A 14687-nucleotide genomic window follows, 5' to 3' on the forward strand; every position below is an offset into this window, starting at 1 on the left:
TAATTTTCTATAAAAGATTTTTAACACATCTCACAAGGACCATCATCTTGTAATACGTAATACATATTAATTACAAGGTCGCCTCCTTTTCTATATATAGAGGTTGATTTTAATCACTCATTAGGGATAGACAAATATATATATATAAATAATATATATATAATATATATAATATAATATATAATATAATATATAATATACATATATATATATATATATATATATATATATATATATATATGTAGACGTATGATGAAAATTCAGGTGATTTAGATAACAACTTTTTGAAAAATAGAAAAAGGCAAAACTCTATAATCAAGAAACAATAGTAAAATAATAATAATAAATATTATAATATATTTTGTATAATTTTGTAAAATAATTAAGACTAATTATTTGTATAATTAAGATTATTTTTATTTGGAGAGATATGCTTTAAGATAATTACATTTAAATGTATTCATATTAAAATTTATATTAATTCAAATCATATTATATTAAAATCCAAGGTTAAATTTATTTATTTCCACACATTTATTTCTGCTTATCAAAAGAACAAATAATTCAAAAGGAAAAGTATGTTACCCCCAAAATATATCACCCCCAAAGTTTGTACAAATTTATATTTCTGAATCACCCTGTACATGTATTGCAGTATTGAAGGTTTATTATTAATAATATAATCATATTTCTATCCAAAAGTTCTCTGTTAAATACGTGTTAAGAAATAGTATCATCAAAACACTGAAATATGCACGTGTTATTTATTCAAATAGGTACGTAAAAGACCTATATTTTATTTTCTTATAGTTGGAAAAAGATAACGTAAGATTAATATAAGCAATGGATTAATGCAGCACGAGGAGGTAGAATCATTGTTTTTTTTTTTTTTTTTTTTAAGTTTAAATTAAATGATTATCCCGCGGAAGAATTTATCATCGCTAGAAAAGGCAAAATAAAATTTTGTTGTGCAGCGTACAACGTACAATGATTTTCTGTAAAAATAACAATAGTCTCGACTAAAACGATAGTCAAATAACAACGCGTCTACCGCGAAGAAAGTGCTCGAGATATAACTAATCGTCGGATTTAACGCCGCTTTTAACGAGACCTTTGTGGTACCGTCCAAAGGCAAGCAGGAGGCATCCTGTTTAGCACCGCAGATGCCACTTTGTAAGTGACGATACGACGACGATACGAGTTGCAGTTGCTCTAATCTAAACTCGACGTTGATTTTGATATCGACACTCGACAGAGGGAAATGCCGTGCCGCGACGGAGACGATGCATGCTATCGAGATAATCGCGTATTCGGCATGCAGTCTCGCGTGCTCCGTCACGCACGGTATCACGTGGAAGCGATTACGGGAATGAAATCACACGCCGCGTCACACGGGCGAGTCGTGATCCAAAAATATTATTCCAAAAATTATTATAATTGTCATACAGTAAATAAAAGAATGTTAATAATATATAAATAAAAAATCACTGACGTATAAAGAATCAAAAGGATGGTCTATATAGAAAGACAATCGTTGCTTGCGCTTCATAGAAAAAACAATGTTTGTTCCATAAACAATTTATTGATAGTGCACGTCTCTCTCTCGCGGAGAATTACACTATCCGTTTTATAAAAAAATAATATATATTTTTTATACATATATAAAAAAAATTTGTTTTATAGATATATATATGTGTATTTGTAGATTAATTGATGTAAGTGTCTTGTCTATTATTTCAAAAAAATGCGTAATTTCAAGTGGCGTAATAGTCTGATGACTCTTTGACCTGTGACATAAAGACACAACGATCGATCATGTGTTCGATCATGTGTGCGATTTAATTCGTCAGATAGATGGATGTTTCATGACTATAATCATATGACAGTGTGGCGTACGAAATGAGCAATAAATCTCATATCCGATTTCAATAAACAGAAAATCGGCATATTTTTATTTTACATTTTCTACGTATCTTTGATATGTAGAATATTAAGTAAATACTAATAGTAAACGTGATAATAGTAAAATATAAAGAATCAAATTCTTAATATTATACTTTATATATTTAAATAATTACTGTATAAATTTATAATTTTTTATGCACGAAGCACGTATCGCTTCGCATATAAAATATTACGTTTGCTATTTCAGACAGCAGAAAATCTGCAAGTTATATGAACAAGATTAGAAAGAAACAAAAGTAGAGCATGCTGAAATTCTTTATTTATTCCTATTACCTCACTGACTTTTCGTATGTATTATGAATTTCTTTAAGGCTATAATCGATAATATATCGTATAAAATATATGTAGATTCTTTTACATGGGAGAGCTTTATACCGTATCCATTATTTCCCTCCTTTTTTCTTTTTCTGCGACTCGTTTGCTTCGTTCAACTTTTCTAGTTCCAACTCCAAAGCTCTTTGCTTCCGCCGACACGTTGGCGTTTTGGAAAACCAGGCTGTAACATTAAATTCGAAATTTAAGCCTGCTAAAAGTCTATAGGCCGGCACTTGCTTTCCCATGCGCTACACGTATCACGTGTGTTCACGAACCTAGAAACGCATCTTCCTCTTCGCGATACACTGGATCCTTGAAGCTCAACGCATTCACCAATTCCACGTGCGTCAAAGGATGAGTTCGTAATTGTACCATACGCTTTGTAGTCATTATCTGTATCGTAATACACGAAGGAAAGTTAAATTTAAGATAATATATTGTAAGCACTGATAACGTTGATATTTGTAATTCAGATCAGATTATCAACCTCATTGATCGCTGCTAAAATAGTTCCTATCGTGAAACCGTCGCACGCTTTGGCCATTGCTGACGTATCAAATTGTCGACTAATGCCCGAATACTAGAAAAACAAGATTTTTGATGTGTAAACATAAATTATTCGTTACTAGCATAAACTTTATTTGACGAAACAATAATTTAAAAAAATAAGTGTAAAAAATCAAACGTGGGCACGTATTGTTAAATGATTGATATATAAATTAATATATTAATTAAAGATGATAAATTTTCTTTAAATAGCACGTCGTAAAAGACGATTTCAAGCGACATTTGTACAACTCACTTTGTACAACAAATCTTTCCATATAAAAGACACGGTGCCGTAATCCGGTCTAGGAATATATATGACTTTGTCGTAAGTCTGATATAAGAGCTTTGGATCACCATCCCAAGGCTTCGTAGATGTCCCGATAAACAAAACTCTGTCTTCACCCGTGATATTCTTCACCAGTTTTGGTAAATCTTTTCTCAAACGTTTCGGATCGGTCTTATCTGTTTTCGCTACTTTCTTCACAAACGGCTTTTCCGCGTCGTCCATAAAGATTACTGACGGCTGCAGTAATCGCGATACCTTCGACAGTATACAGACGTACTTAATACAATAAATAAACAAAATACGTTCGCTCGACTAAGCAAAAGCTAAATATAATTTAAAACGGCCACGTTTCGAGCATTTGTACAAGATGTTAAAATTATATTTAATACGTTCAATAATAGTATACAGTAGTTGACGTTTCGCGCCTTACTTGGCCTTCTTCAGAACCATAAAAAACTAAACGCATTACGCACACGTCTCGTATCAATATTCATAAAAGAAACAGTGTCGACGCATTGATTTACTTTAAAAATACAGTAGATCTCACCCATGAATATGGACCATGTGTTTCACGTGAAACACATGAGTCATGCAACGAAAGAACATGGCTGATTTTGACGAATATTCGACACGTTATTCTCCGACTTCACTTTGACTCGTGGTCCATATTCATGGGTAAGATCTACTGTATTTTTAAAGTAAATCAATGCGTCGACACTGTTTCTTTTATGAATATTGATTACGAGACATGTGTAATGCGTTTAGTTTTTTATGGTTCTGAAGAAGGCCAAGTAAGGCACGAAACGTCAACGACTGTATACTATTATTGAAATTATTAAATATAATTTTAACATCTTGTATAAATGCTCGAAACGTGGCCGTTTTAAATTATTTAGCTTCTACTTAATACAATATTGTATAGTCTTGTACAGACAGAAGATTAGATATCAGGTTATTAGACCATCATGAGTGGTCGAACTTTAACTATATTTCTAAAAATCAAATATCAACTGTTCTGAAACTGGAATAAATAATCGTAGATAATTTTATTACATATTTACATGGAAACGCGAACTCAAGATCTCTCTCCCCGCTCTTCTCAAGCTCCGGCCCCGCGTCTCCTGATTTTAATGAACGTTGATACAAATACTCAAGTACTATACGAACTACGATTCCAATATATTATAATTTTTCAAAATCGAATGATTATCCGGAGTAGGTACATTATACAATACACATAGAGCTTTAGTACGAACCTTCGAGATCAGATGAACGAGCATAATCAAACCCGACTTGCCAGGATACTTGCCAGCGATATTCGCCGGCGTAATGTCAAAAAGCGTAGCTCCAAGTTCCGTACAAATCGCGTTCACCAAGAGTTTTTTGCCGCTGCCGTGCGGACCAGCTATCAGAACTGATCTCACGAGAGGTGTGAGTTCTCTGAGGACTTGATTGCCTACCGGAAGTATACAGTATTCGGCGACCACGTGCCTTATGTCGCCTAAACGTAATTTAATTCATTATTATAAAAGATATGCTCTCCAAACCGCGGGATTTGGAAATATTTTGATGACAGATCTTTTGGCAAATTTTGGAAAGAATTTTTTTCTTAGCAAAAATATCGGGAGGCAGACTTTGATATTTGTTAACGAAATAACAATGAAATTTAAGTGCTATGCTATTTAAATGTACCGAGTGTCGGAAGAGGATCTTTCTCCTTCATACAAAGATCGTGATTAGCGAAAGACTTTTCACCCTTGAACTCGTCTAGCGAAACTTGACGGTGAAGCTTAATAATTCCTTGTGTGAGAAGCTCCTCGAAAAGAGATTCGGTCGTTCTATCGGGTGTTAGATCTTTCTCCTTCTTCTTTTTATTTTTCTTTCCGCTCCTGCGAACTCGCTTCTGAGGTTTCTTGGCGCGTTTCCCTTTGAAACCTTTGTCTCTATCTAACGCAAGCTGAAGAGCCTCTATATCGCCTACGCGTATAATATCATATCGCGTTATTACCGCATTCATAGGGACATAGGGACGTTGAAAAATTCTCGCGTCGCTAATCTGAATATAAACACAATCTCAATAAAACAGCATCTTCCCTTTGTATAATACAATCCTTTACACGTCCTTGCAGTAACTTTTCACCAGTACAACAGAATGAGTGCGGTTGTTACATCAAATATGGCAGAAATTTACGTACAAAATAATACGGAATATGTTACTTTTCGATAAGAGATAAGAAGGAAAGAGCATTTTAAATAAAGAGAAATTGAGATAAAAAGAATGAGAAACAAACTGATTTAAATCGAATCGACATTCTTGTGTCGCTTTCAGTTTTGATCTCGATTATTCTTTCTTGAGCACGAAATATCCATTTACCTCTCATCGCCTGATCCACAACTACTCTGATCTGGTCCTCGATTTCCTTCGTTTTCTCCGCTTCTATCATATCGCGATAAGGCAATTGCATCGAGTTCGCGGATTCATCCTTGTCCTTCCAAACGTTCTGATACTCTTGATTCGCGTGAATCAATTCCGGCAGAAAGTTAGAAGGAACAGGTTTGAATCCTAAATCCGTCTCGTCCTCCGACTGCTCCGTTTCGCTGTCTTTCTTCGATTTTGAGCGTTTCGATTTCTTTGATTCCTTCGACGATACCGCCGTGGACTTACTCACGGTACTCTCGGTTCCCTGTAACAAAGGAAGTACGCTAAGAACAAAATACAGTTATAAACGCACTACAACGCACGAAAATTGTTTTTCGCGGCCGCGAAATTTTGTAGATACAACGTAAACATTCGATTTCGATTACATGAGGGGTGCATTCTGTTTCATCACACGTTACATGATGCGCATAATGCATCATTTATCCTAGCTTGTTTAACATTCGCTGAACAACAAGGATAAATGATGCATTATGCGCATCATGTGTGAAACGGAATTACCCAAGATATGACCCATGCTAATTCGATTTGATAATCACTTATTATGTTGTTATGTTTTTATGTAATGCAATTTAAACATAAAAAATGAGTTATCATGCAAATTGATGCAATTTAACTTGTACATGCATCTTATTAATTCTTATTCTCTATCGCGCGCGCGCGTGTCTGTGTGTATATATGTACGTGTTCGGTATTGTTTACCTGTCTACTGAAAATCATACGCGAACCTCCGCTTTCGGTGGATGGTAAGTCAGGTATTTTTCCAGTTTGTTGAAAATAAGTGTCGATCCACGTTCGGATTTCACTCCTTATATTTTCCTCCATAATAGCGCTTTTCTCTTTGCGAATTCTCTCCGCAGCCTCTAGAATCAAGTCCTCGTATTGTCGTTGAAAATCCACCTGCTTTTCGTATCTCTGCTGTTTCAGTCTTTCCGCTTGCCTGGCACTCTTCGTGATCACTTGACTAGGCTGTAGCATTCCTTTCGACATAATTACACGTTTTGATACGTGAATCGAATGAAACGTTGCGAGTGTTCTCGACTCTCCATCGAAATAGACAATTATATAAATCTACGCTTCTATACAGAGCGGGGTGAAAATGACTAAATTTTTCATAATTTTATGTTATTTTTATCTTTTCCTCTTTCGTCTTTTCGAAAGGGACAGGCTAGAGCGAGATTTATCACAACCGGGGAACGTTAACAGAAATATTTTGCAACATGCGCGGAAATAGATGATCGACGTTCATTTATCGAACGAAAAAAATCAAAATCTCGACGGAATTAAATTACGTCGTGATTATTTCTTACCTATAAGTAACATCTCCTCGAGGCGCCTCTTGCGAATGTAACATCTAGTGATATATCCTTTCCACACCTTTTGAATTTTCAGTGCCGCGAGCTTCTCGCTCTCTTCATCCTTTTCTTCCATTTCTGGCTTGGTAGTCGATCTTTCTTTCATTTCACGAACTTCTTTCATAAATTGAAACCGCAGTCTACCTTGTCTCGCTCGTTCATGAGCCTGGAAGCCGATGAGTAAAAGTAAATACACGAAAGCGGCATCATTATGGATGCGATGCTGTCTTTGCAGATATAAAATTTATATTATATTAAGAAAAATCTCGATCGAATAAGGAGACGCGACAATCCGACGCAACCGACAACCACACAGATGATAAAGTTTAGATCCATTTTAATTCATAGCAAACATTATTTATTCGCTATATTTATTACTAAATAGAAAAAATGCAAAATAAAAAGAGATATTTTTAAAATATATAATCAAGTACAATATTTTATTTTATATATATATTCCATTTCATTCGGAAATTTTAACTATACTAAGTATATAGTCTGGGGTAGAAGACCTTTGCGCCGCGCGCCGGGTGAAGACACTGAACTACTGGAAGACCATGTCAAGATGTTGATGTTGCCGCGTGCAAACAACGAAACAACACGCCGCGTGTGACGAATGTTTAAATTTATTACGTCTTCCGATCCATCCGTCAGAGTCGTCAGCTAGACGTGGTCAGACATGTCCATGATTGTATAGCGTTTCAGGATTCGTGTCAGTGCTACAGCTTTTGACTCTGCTTTTTGAAAAGGAAAGGAAAGGAAAGGAAAGGTAAAGGTAAAGGTAAAGGTTGGCGACTGCAATGTAAACAGTAGAGTATCTTGATTTTCTTGTAGCTCACCTGAATAAGTCGTACAGCCTGGGACTCGGTAATCTGCCTGGGCACAACGATCTCGTGAAGCGCGCCCAGATTTCGGAGCGTGTCCTCTACGAATTTCCGTCTCTCTTCGATCTCCGCGATTCGATCGCGTCTGTAGTAGCTCGGTATCCGGATCTCGGCCTCCTGCGGCGTCACGCCGCACTCGATCAGCACGTCGTCGTAATAGCTGTGCTCCGAGAGATCGATATTATTGACTAGTTCGTGCTTCAACTCCAATACTCTGCCCAGAGTCGCGTTCAACAATTTCTTCATCAGCAGCCGCTTCTGAGGCTGTATCACTTGATCGTAGCATTCCTCGAGTTTGTTACACGTTAGGATATATCTCACGTACAACGCCGCGACGACGTCGTGCGCCTTTTTACGATCCTTTTGCGGCTTCGCCCCCTGAAGCACCGTGTCCGCCTGAATCGTCTCAGCGAGCGACATTTGGGCCCTTCTCCAAAGCTCGTCGTACGTCGCGTTCGACATATTCTAACTTCTTAATTAGTTCTTCAAGAGACGCGAACCACCTCCACCTTCAACAATCAACAGCGTTCGAAAGTTTTACCCCGTACTTACACCCCGTTTATCGCACGTGTTAGATGCGGATAATCGATACGTGTCTTCGTCGGCTACCTAGCAACACCTACGCGGATCGGAACGTCGAAATTATTGTGTTGTTTGTCGGACATGACGATGTACACGTAGTACGTATGTACATCACACGTGAAAGGAATTTTATTGTCGATCACGTGTCGAAACCAAATTTACGATATGTACATAATAGGTAAGTATACACAAATAACCGAGGACAATACGGCCAGCTTTGTCCACAGTGTGTATAGCTGACACAGATGAGTGCTCGATCGGGTCGCATCAATGGACGTGGAATATGTACATACATAGATATGTATGCATTCCACGTCAAATGATTTGCTAGAGTCTAGAGTCCTGTATACATGATGCGACCCGAGTCGGTTTGAGTCGCAAATCGAAAACGCTATATGTTTCTATTAGCAGAGAGCTTGATCCTCTGATCCCTAGCAATCTCGGACGGAGAAAGAATTAACCAATCGCCGTGGTCAATTGCCGAATTATTTAAAAATATGATTGGTCAATTTTTTCTCGGTCCAAGATCTCGGAGCGATTTCTAGTATCGCGGACACAATAAAGTCCGGTGTCCACGATGCAAGAACTGTGTCCAAGTTTTGGGTTTAAGCCAATCAACTTGTAGGTCTTACAGAAAAGTAGCAGTTTCATTGGCTTAAACTGAAACTTGGACACAGTTCTTGCATTGTGGACACCGGGCCTAGTCCTTGGAAAATTTTTTATTTTTAAAAGTTTTATTGGCATCGTGGACATCGGGCTTTAGCTGCGTCCGAGTTTCGATTTAAGCCAATGGGCGCGTTCAGCAGAACAAACCGCTCAGTAGCGATCGAACGTGATTGGCTCTTACTTTTAGACCGAGCAAATCAGCGTGGCGTGTTGATAAGACGACACTCAACAGTTGTGTCTGCTGAACGCGGCCAATGAAACTGCTGCTTTTCTGTAAGAGCTGCAAGTTGATTGGCTTAAACCGAAACTCGGACGCAGTTCTAGCATCGTGGACACAAGGCTTTTTATGCGGGGTCTACAATGGAAGTCGCAAAGTCGTGAATCGCAAGACGTGACCACGCACAGTCGATTATTCTCCTCAAATTCGATTGTGCGCGGTCATTTCTCACGACTTTGCGACTCGCATTGTAGACCCCGCATTACGGAACGGACGTGTCCTTCTGGAACAATTATGTTTGGAACAATTTGAACAATCTACAGCGATGATCCCGTTTCAGTGATTCCGCTCGGGAACATCTCCTATATTCAGTCCTCTCCACCTCCACTCCTCTCCTCCTGTTTGACCACGTTGCGCTTGACGACAGCCATTCACAGCCCTCGGTGCCTGGAGTTTTTCCACTGAATCAACCAATCAGATATTTTTATTTTAAACCAGCCACGTGACGGCGCGGCGTGGTCAATTGAGTCCCACTTTCCACTCTCCCGCTAGTCCCGCCAACGCCAATCGTCAAGTCCCGCGCGCTACTCGCTAGTCGCTAGAGTCGCTAGACAGTTTAGCCACTGCGTTCTGTTGTTCTCTACACAGTCTACCTATCTACGTTCTACGTTTCTACCTGGACCTCCGTTACTCCGTTTCAAAACGTTGTTTGATTTTATTGTCAGCCGAATGTGGCCGAATGTTTGCTCGCGATCGCGAATGTAATCTCTGTAAGTAATAAGTATAGGCTATCGCCAATCGTTGACCGAAGGTGATGATAAGAGAACATTCGCAGTAATGGCATCGGCATTGGAGCAGTTTGTAAATAACGTTCGAACGCTTTCGAAGCAAGGTATGGCCAAGTCCTGGGTCCTGGGTACTGGGTATTGCGAAATCGCTTGATGCGTCAAACTTAACCTCAAATGACAAAAAACGAAGCGAAACGTGAAGCATTTCAAACACATTTACAGAGTTTCCCTTGAAGAAAAAGCTTTCGATGTTAAATTCGACTCGGATACTTATTTAGTACGAGCTCTCTTAGCTCTCTTATATAAATTAACCTTTAGATAACAAAAGAATTTTATATTACCACTATATAACCTGTTTGCGTGTACAGGCAATTTTAGAGAACTGTATGACATCATAAGCAAAAGCGTCGAAGTATTAACGAAGAATGGGCAACACTTGGACAATGTTTTGGAAACGTTGGATCTGCAGCAACATTCGTTAGGTATCTTGGCGGTGCTCTGCGCAAAATTTTCACTGCCTACGCCTAACGGTGGGAATAATCCTGATGTGCATAAACTCTTGTTTAATCAGGTTCAGGAGTTTATTATCGGCTGTAATGGAGAGCAAGTTAGATTTGCGCCAGATACATGTGAGTGTGTATCAGATTTTCCACTATAATTTTGATTAAGGTGTCATTAAAACACGTATGTATTCCATACATTTCGTTCACGCATAGCTATAAGATACCACTCGTGAATTTACACTTGTTAATGCAACGTTAGTCCACTACGTTTCCTCGTTGTTAAAAGAGCAAGTATCCCTTTTAATGCACCTGCCTGAAAACTATTTTCCTGGAATTTTACTACAAAATTTTCAAACGTGAGTTAAATATAAACTTTGAATAACCTACGTATGAAAATTTTGTAGTAAAAAATCGTTTTACGTACATTTATTTCTTGTTATATGCGACATTAATAAAATTCTTTTTTTTTTTTTTTTTTTACAGACGCAGACTTATGTCATCTGTTTACACAGAGCTTAGTCGAGTCAAAAACACCGTTACGTGGAATAGACGTGTTACGCCGCGCAATACGCAAGATACAACTCTTTGACAGTCAGCTGACTTCGATACACGCAGATCTTTGCCAATTATGTCTTTTATCCAAGTGTTTTAAACCGGCGCTCGAATTTCTTGACATAGATGTCACTGGCATTAGCCAGGAAGGAGGCCAGTTTGATTCAAAATATTTCCTATTGTACTACTATTATGGCGGCATGATATATACAGCGCTAAAGAATTACGATCGGGCGTTATATTTCTTTGAAGTGTGCGTAACGACGCCTGCCATGGCAGTTAGCTACATCATGCTGGAGGCCTACAAAAAGTACATTTTGATCTCGCTGATATTACATGGAAAAGTATTAAATCTGCCGAGATATACGAGCCAGGTGATCAACAGATACATCAAACCGTTGAGCCAGCAATATCAGGAATTGGCTACGGCCTACCTGGTTAATAGCTGCGAAGAAGTACAGAGCATTATCACCAAGTATCAACAAGTATTTGTGAGGGATCACAACTTGGGACTTGTGAAACAGGTGCTCGCTTACTTGTATAAGAAAAATATACAGAGGCTGACCAAGACTTTCCTAACGCTTAGCTTAAGTGACGTTGCAAGCAGAGTTCAATTGTCAGGACCCACTGAAGCGGAAAAATACATTTTAAACATGGTGAGTTATCTGTCGTCCGCAATATATAATAAATGTCTGGAAATCATCGACCTATAATTTCCGAGTTATAGATTCTTTGATAACGTTGACATTTTCTCAGTACAAAGATATTCTCTTTTCTCTTCTCTATGTTAAAATTTAATTCAAGTGAACGGCAAGATTTTATTCTTAACCAATTTTCTAAAATAAAAATTTTTCGTTGTCTTTACCTTTCTCACGCACTGAAGAAGAGTCATTTTTATCCCCCCCCCCCCCCCCAAGAAAAAAGAGACCGTGACTTTCCTAACAAATGAAAAGATTTGTCTCTAAAGTTAGCTACATAGTACTATGAAGCACTTTACGCACAATATCTATAAATTGATATTATTTACTAGCTTTCCTTATGTATTTTCAGATTGAAGATGGTGAAATTTTTGCAACTATTAATCAAAAAGATGGCATGGTAGTATTTCACGACGATCCTGAAAAATATAATTCACCACAAATGCTCGCAAATTTTGAGAAGGAAATGGCAGCATGCACAGAACTAGATAAACGGGTACTAGAGATGGAAGAAGAGGTTGTCCTTACCCCGCAATACGTTCGTAAAGCTTGCGGACAAAACGATCAAGATGATCAAGCCGCTGGACCTGCGCCAACAAACGTCACAAATGCGCAAGGTCAAATTAAACAAAACACCTATTCTATGTAACATATATATGTCGTTGTGTGTTATCTTTATTAAAAAATAATGAGAAATCACGAAAAATCTTGTTGAGAGTCAAAGACTTCAATATCTGAAAGCTTGTTTTTTTGAATGACGATAGTACGTAGGAAAATATTTTCGCGACTTTCTTGGGCGTCGCCTATTTTGTAAACAATTTATGAATAAGACTTATTTTATTTATATATATATAGGTTGAATTAAGTTACAATGTTACAGAGATTTTATTTTATTATTATTTATAATAATACAGATTGATGAGATCCTACCGTAATGTTATATTACTACTCACACGTTATATCTTTGCAAAATAGCACGCGTGCAAAATCATACCGTTATCAAAATCTCTGTAACATATATAATTTGAAACTAGGTCTACACAAATCCATGATTATTCATATGAAATAGTTAGCTTCTTCAAAGTATTCTCATGCCCATTGTTATAAAAAAAGTAATAATAAATGATTCATTTTGTACAAGATAGTTTCAACGTGCTAGTTAACTTGTAGTATGTCCAAAACTTGATAAAATATCCGAGAGGCTTCGCTGTTAAAATTACTATATACATACTGCAACTATGGAAATTAATACACAGCAATATTTTGTTGCAAAAATTCGTGCACTTTTAATATTACTTAAAGCACAAAAGATTCAGGTTTATATAATACGTGTACGCATATACGTATATACAAGTTACGTGGTAAATATTATACGAAACCTTAAAAGTAAACACTTAATTTAAAAGGAAAAAATCTTTACGGAAAAATATCAAAGAGGAGGTTTATAAATTATTGAAATTTGTTAAGGAGGTTAGTTGCTCAAATCAGTATGATAAGACGTGGTTCAACGTTAGGGACGATATTCGTCTATGGGAAACCGCGCGTCCATGCCAAAGTTGTGAAGACACGTGTCTGCATGGTTGTCGAGTACGTATTGAAGTTATATTACTCTTATACACGGGTGACATAGCAAAAATGTTACGACACCTGTAATGTACCTCTCAAAAGCCTAGGATATTAAAAATAAAACAGCATATTGTAGCTGTTTCGCGTAAAGCTAGCGCTATATAAAGCACGCTACAGAGAGCGTGTATTTGAGTCAGTCCTGATAAATGAGCGCCAATAAGTATAACTTGAATACGTCCTCCTTAATTTGCGATATTAAATATCTTGGCAAGGTCCACTTAATTTTTCATATCTTTCGGAATGCATAAAAGAAAACTTGTCTTTTTTTGTTTCAGGCTGATGATACTCATATAATTTGAATTTAATCATAAGAGAAGTTAAACCGCGAGTTACATTTTTAAGATAATACGTGACTAATTTCATTGGAGACTCCTTCATAAATTTCTACCATATCCTTGGATCCATCGATGAACGTTATAGTTTTACACATCTCGTTGTTTCGTACAACTTCATTTTTGTATTTAACATATTCAGGCCACACTATTTTATCAAAATATCCCGGTACATCAGGCGGTTCGTATATACGATTTTTTCTTCGTTCCCAACATTGCTCCTTCGTCAACGTTAAAAAGTATTTACAGTCACACAAATCTGCGATGGGCTTATGTTTGAAGAGCAAAAAACCATCCAATATCAGTAGCATTTTCGACGCCGTCGCATTTCTTCCGGGAGATTCAAGTATCTTTATAACGTCCGAATACATTTTCTGCATATCCAAACTCGTTATCAATTCCCAGTTTATGTGATTTAATTCCTGTATCTTAACGTGACGTCGATCGTCCGGTAACAAAAAAAAATCGTCTTGGCGCAACGTAATAGATGTTGGAAACGTGTCGCGGATCTTATCAGCCAACGTACTTTTTCCACTACAGGTTGCTCCAGATATACCAACGACAAACCACTGTTTCGACATTTTTACGTTGCCAGTTTTGTAGCAGTGCTCGACGCGATACAGAAACAAAAGTTTACTCTATTGAACACGTTGGAGTAAACGTGGAATGTGATGTAGCATCGTTATATAACCAAACATTCACCGTTACGGCACGTATATTCGTGCATGTATATCACGTGGTTGTATGTACAAGTATTTAGTATTAGGCAACACAACGTATATGATGACGCCGTACGATGATAACACCAGTCAATATCACTATATGTTTTGATAACTTGTTACTGACGTTCTACTCCGCTTTCTTTATTTTATAAAATAAGTACGGTTTCACATGATACACGGTAAAGAGTATCAAACCACCGATGAAAATTA

General features: G+C 37.3%; 3 protein-coding genes across 6 annotated transcripts; 1 reads left to right on the forward strand and 2 right to left on the reverse strand.

Moving 5' to 3' along the window:
• Positions 1–2207: 2207 nt before the first annotated feature.
• LOC139812199 (dynein regulatory complex protein 11) lies at positions 2208–8617 on the reverse strand. Of its 3 annotated transcripts, XM_071776858.1 has the most exons (12): positions 8415–8617; positions 7747–8300; positions 6863–7073; positions 6255–6532; positions 5490–5799; positions 4808–5092; positions 4372–4616; positions 4177–4236; positions 3083–3370; positions 2768–2860; positions 2556–2673; positions 2208–2461 (listed from the first exon to the last, which is right to left on the reverse strand). In XM_071776858.1, exons 2-12 carry the CDS (start codon positions 8251–8253, stop codon positions 2349–2351), a joined length of 2508 nt encoding a protein of 835 aa, XP_071632959.1. In that variant the 5' UTR covers positions 8254–8300; positions 8415–8617; the 3' UTR covers positions 2208–2348. The 3 variants fall into 3 exon arrangements, with proteins under 3 accessions (XP_071632959.1, XP_071632958.1, XP_071632960.1); XM_071776857.1 differs by having other exon boundaries at positions 7747–8617; XM_071776859.1 differs by lacking the exon at positions 4177–4236 and having other exon boundaries at positions 7747–8616.
• Positions 8618–9913: 1296 nt separating this feature from the next.
• Csn3 (COP9 signalosome subunit 3) lies at positions 9914–13943 on the forward strand. 2 transcript variants are annotated; one of them, XM_071777032.1, is made up of 5 exons: positions 9914–10148; positions 10413–10673; positions 11031–11755; positions 12150–12414; positions 13699–13943. In XM_071777032.1, the coding sequence occupies exons 1-5, from the start codon at positions 10094–10096 to the stop codon at positions 13701–13703; spliced, it is 1311 nt and encodes a 436-aa protein (XP_071633133.1). In that variant the 5' UTR covers positions 9914–10093; the 3' UTR covers positions 13704–13943. The 2 variants fall into 2 exon arrangements, with proteins under 2 accessions (XP_071633133.1, XP_071633132.1); XM_071777031.1 differs by lacking the exon at positions 13699–13943 and having other exon boundaries at positions 9915–10148; positions 12150–12503.
• Positions 13059–14607, reverse strand: Nrk1 (nicotinamide riboside kinase). The gene has a single exon (XM_071777034.1). The coding sequence runs from the start codon at positions 14334–14336 to the stop codon at positions 13761–13763; it is 576 nt and encodes a 191-aa protein (XP_071633135.1). The 5' UTR covers positions 14337–14607; the 3' UTR covers positions 13059–13760.
• Positions 14608–14687: the final 80 nt, after the last annotated feature.

The sequence above is a fragment of the Temnothorax longispinosus genome, chromosome 4 (assembly GCF_030848805.1).
Source record: "Temnothorax longispinosus isolate EJ_2023e chromosome 4, Tlon_JGU_v1, whole genome shotgun sequence".
Lineage (NCBI taxonomy): Eukaryota > Metazoa > Arthropoda > Insecta > Hymenoptera > Formicidae > Temnothorax > Temnothorax longispinosus.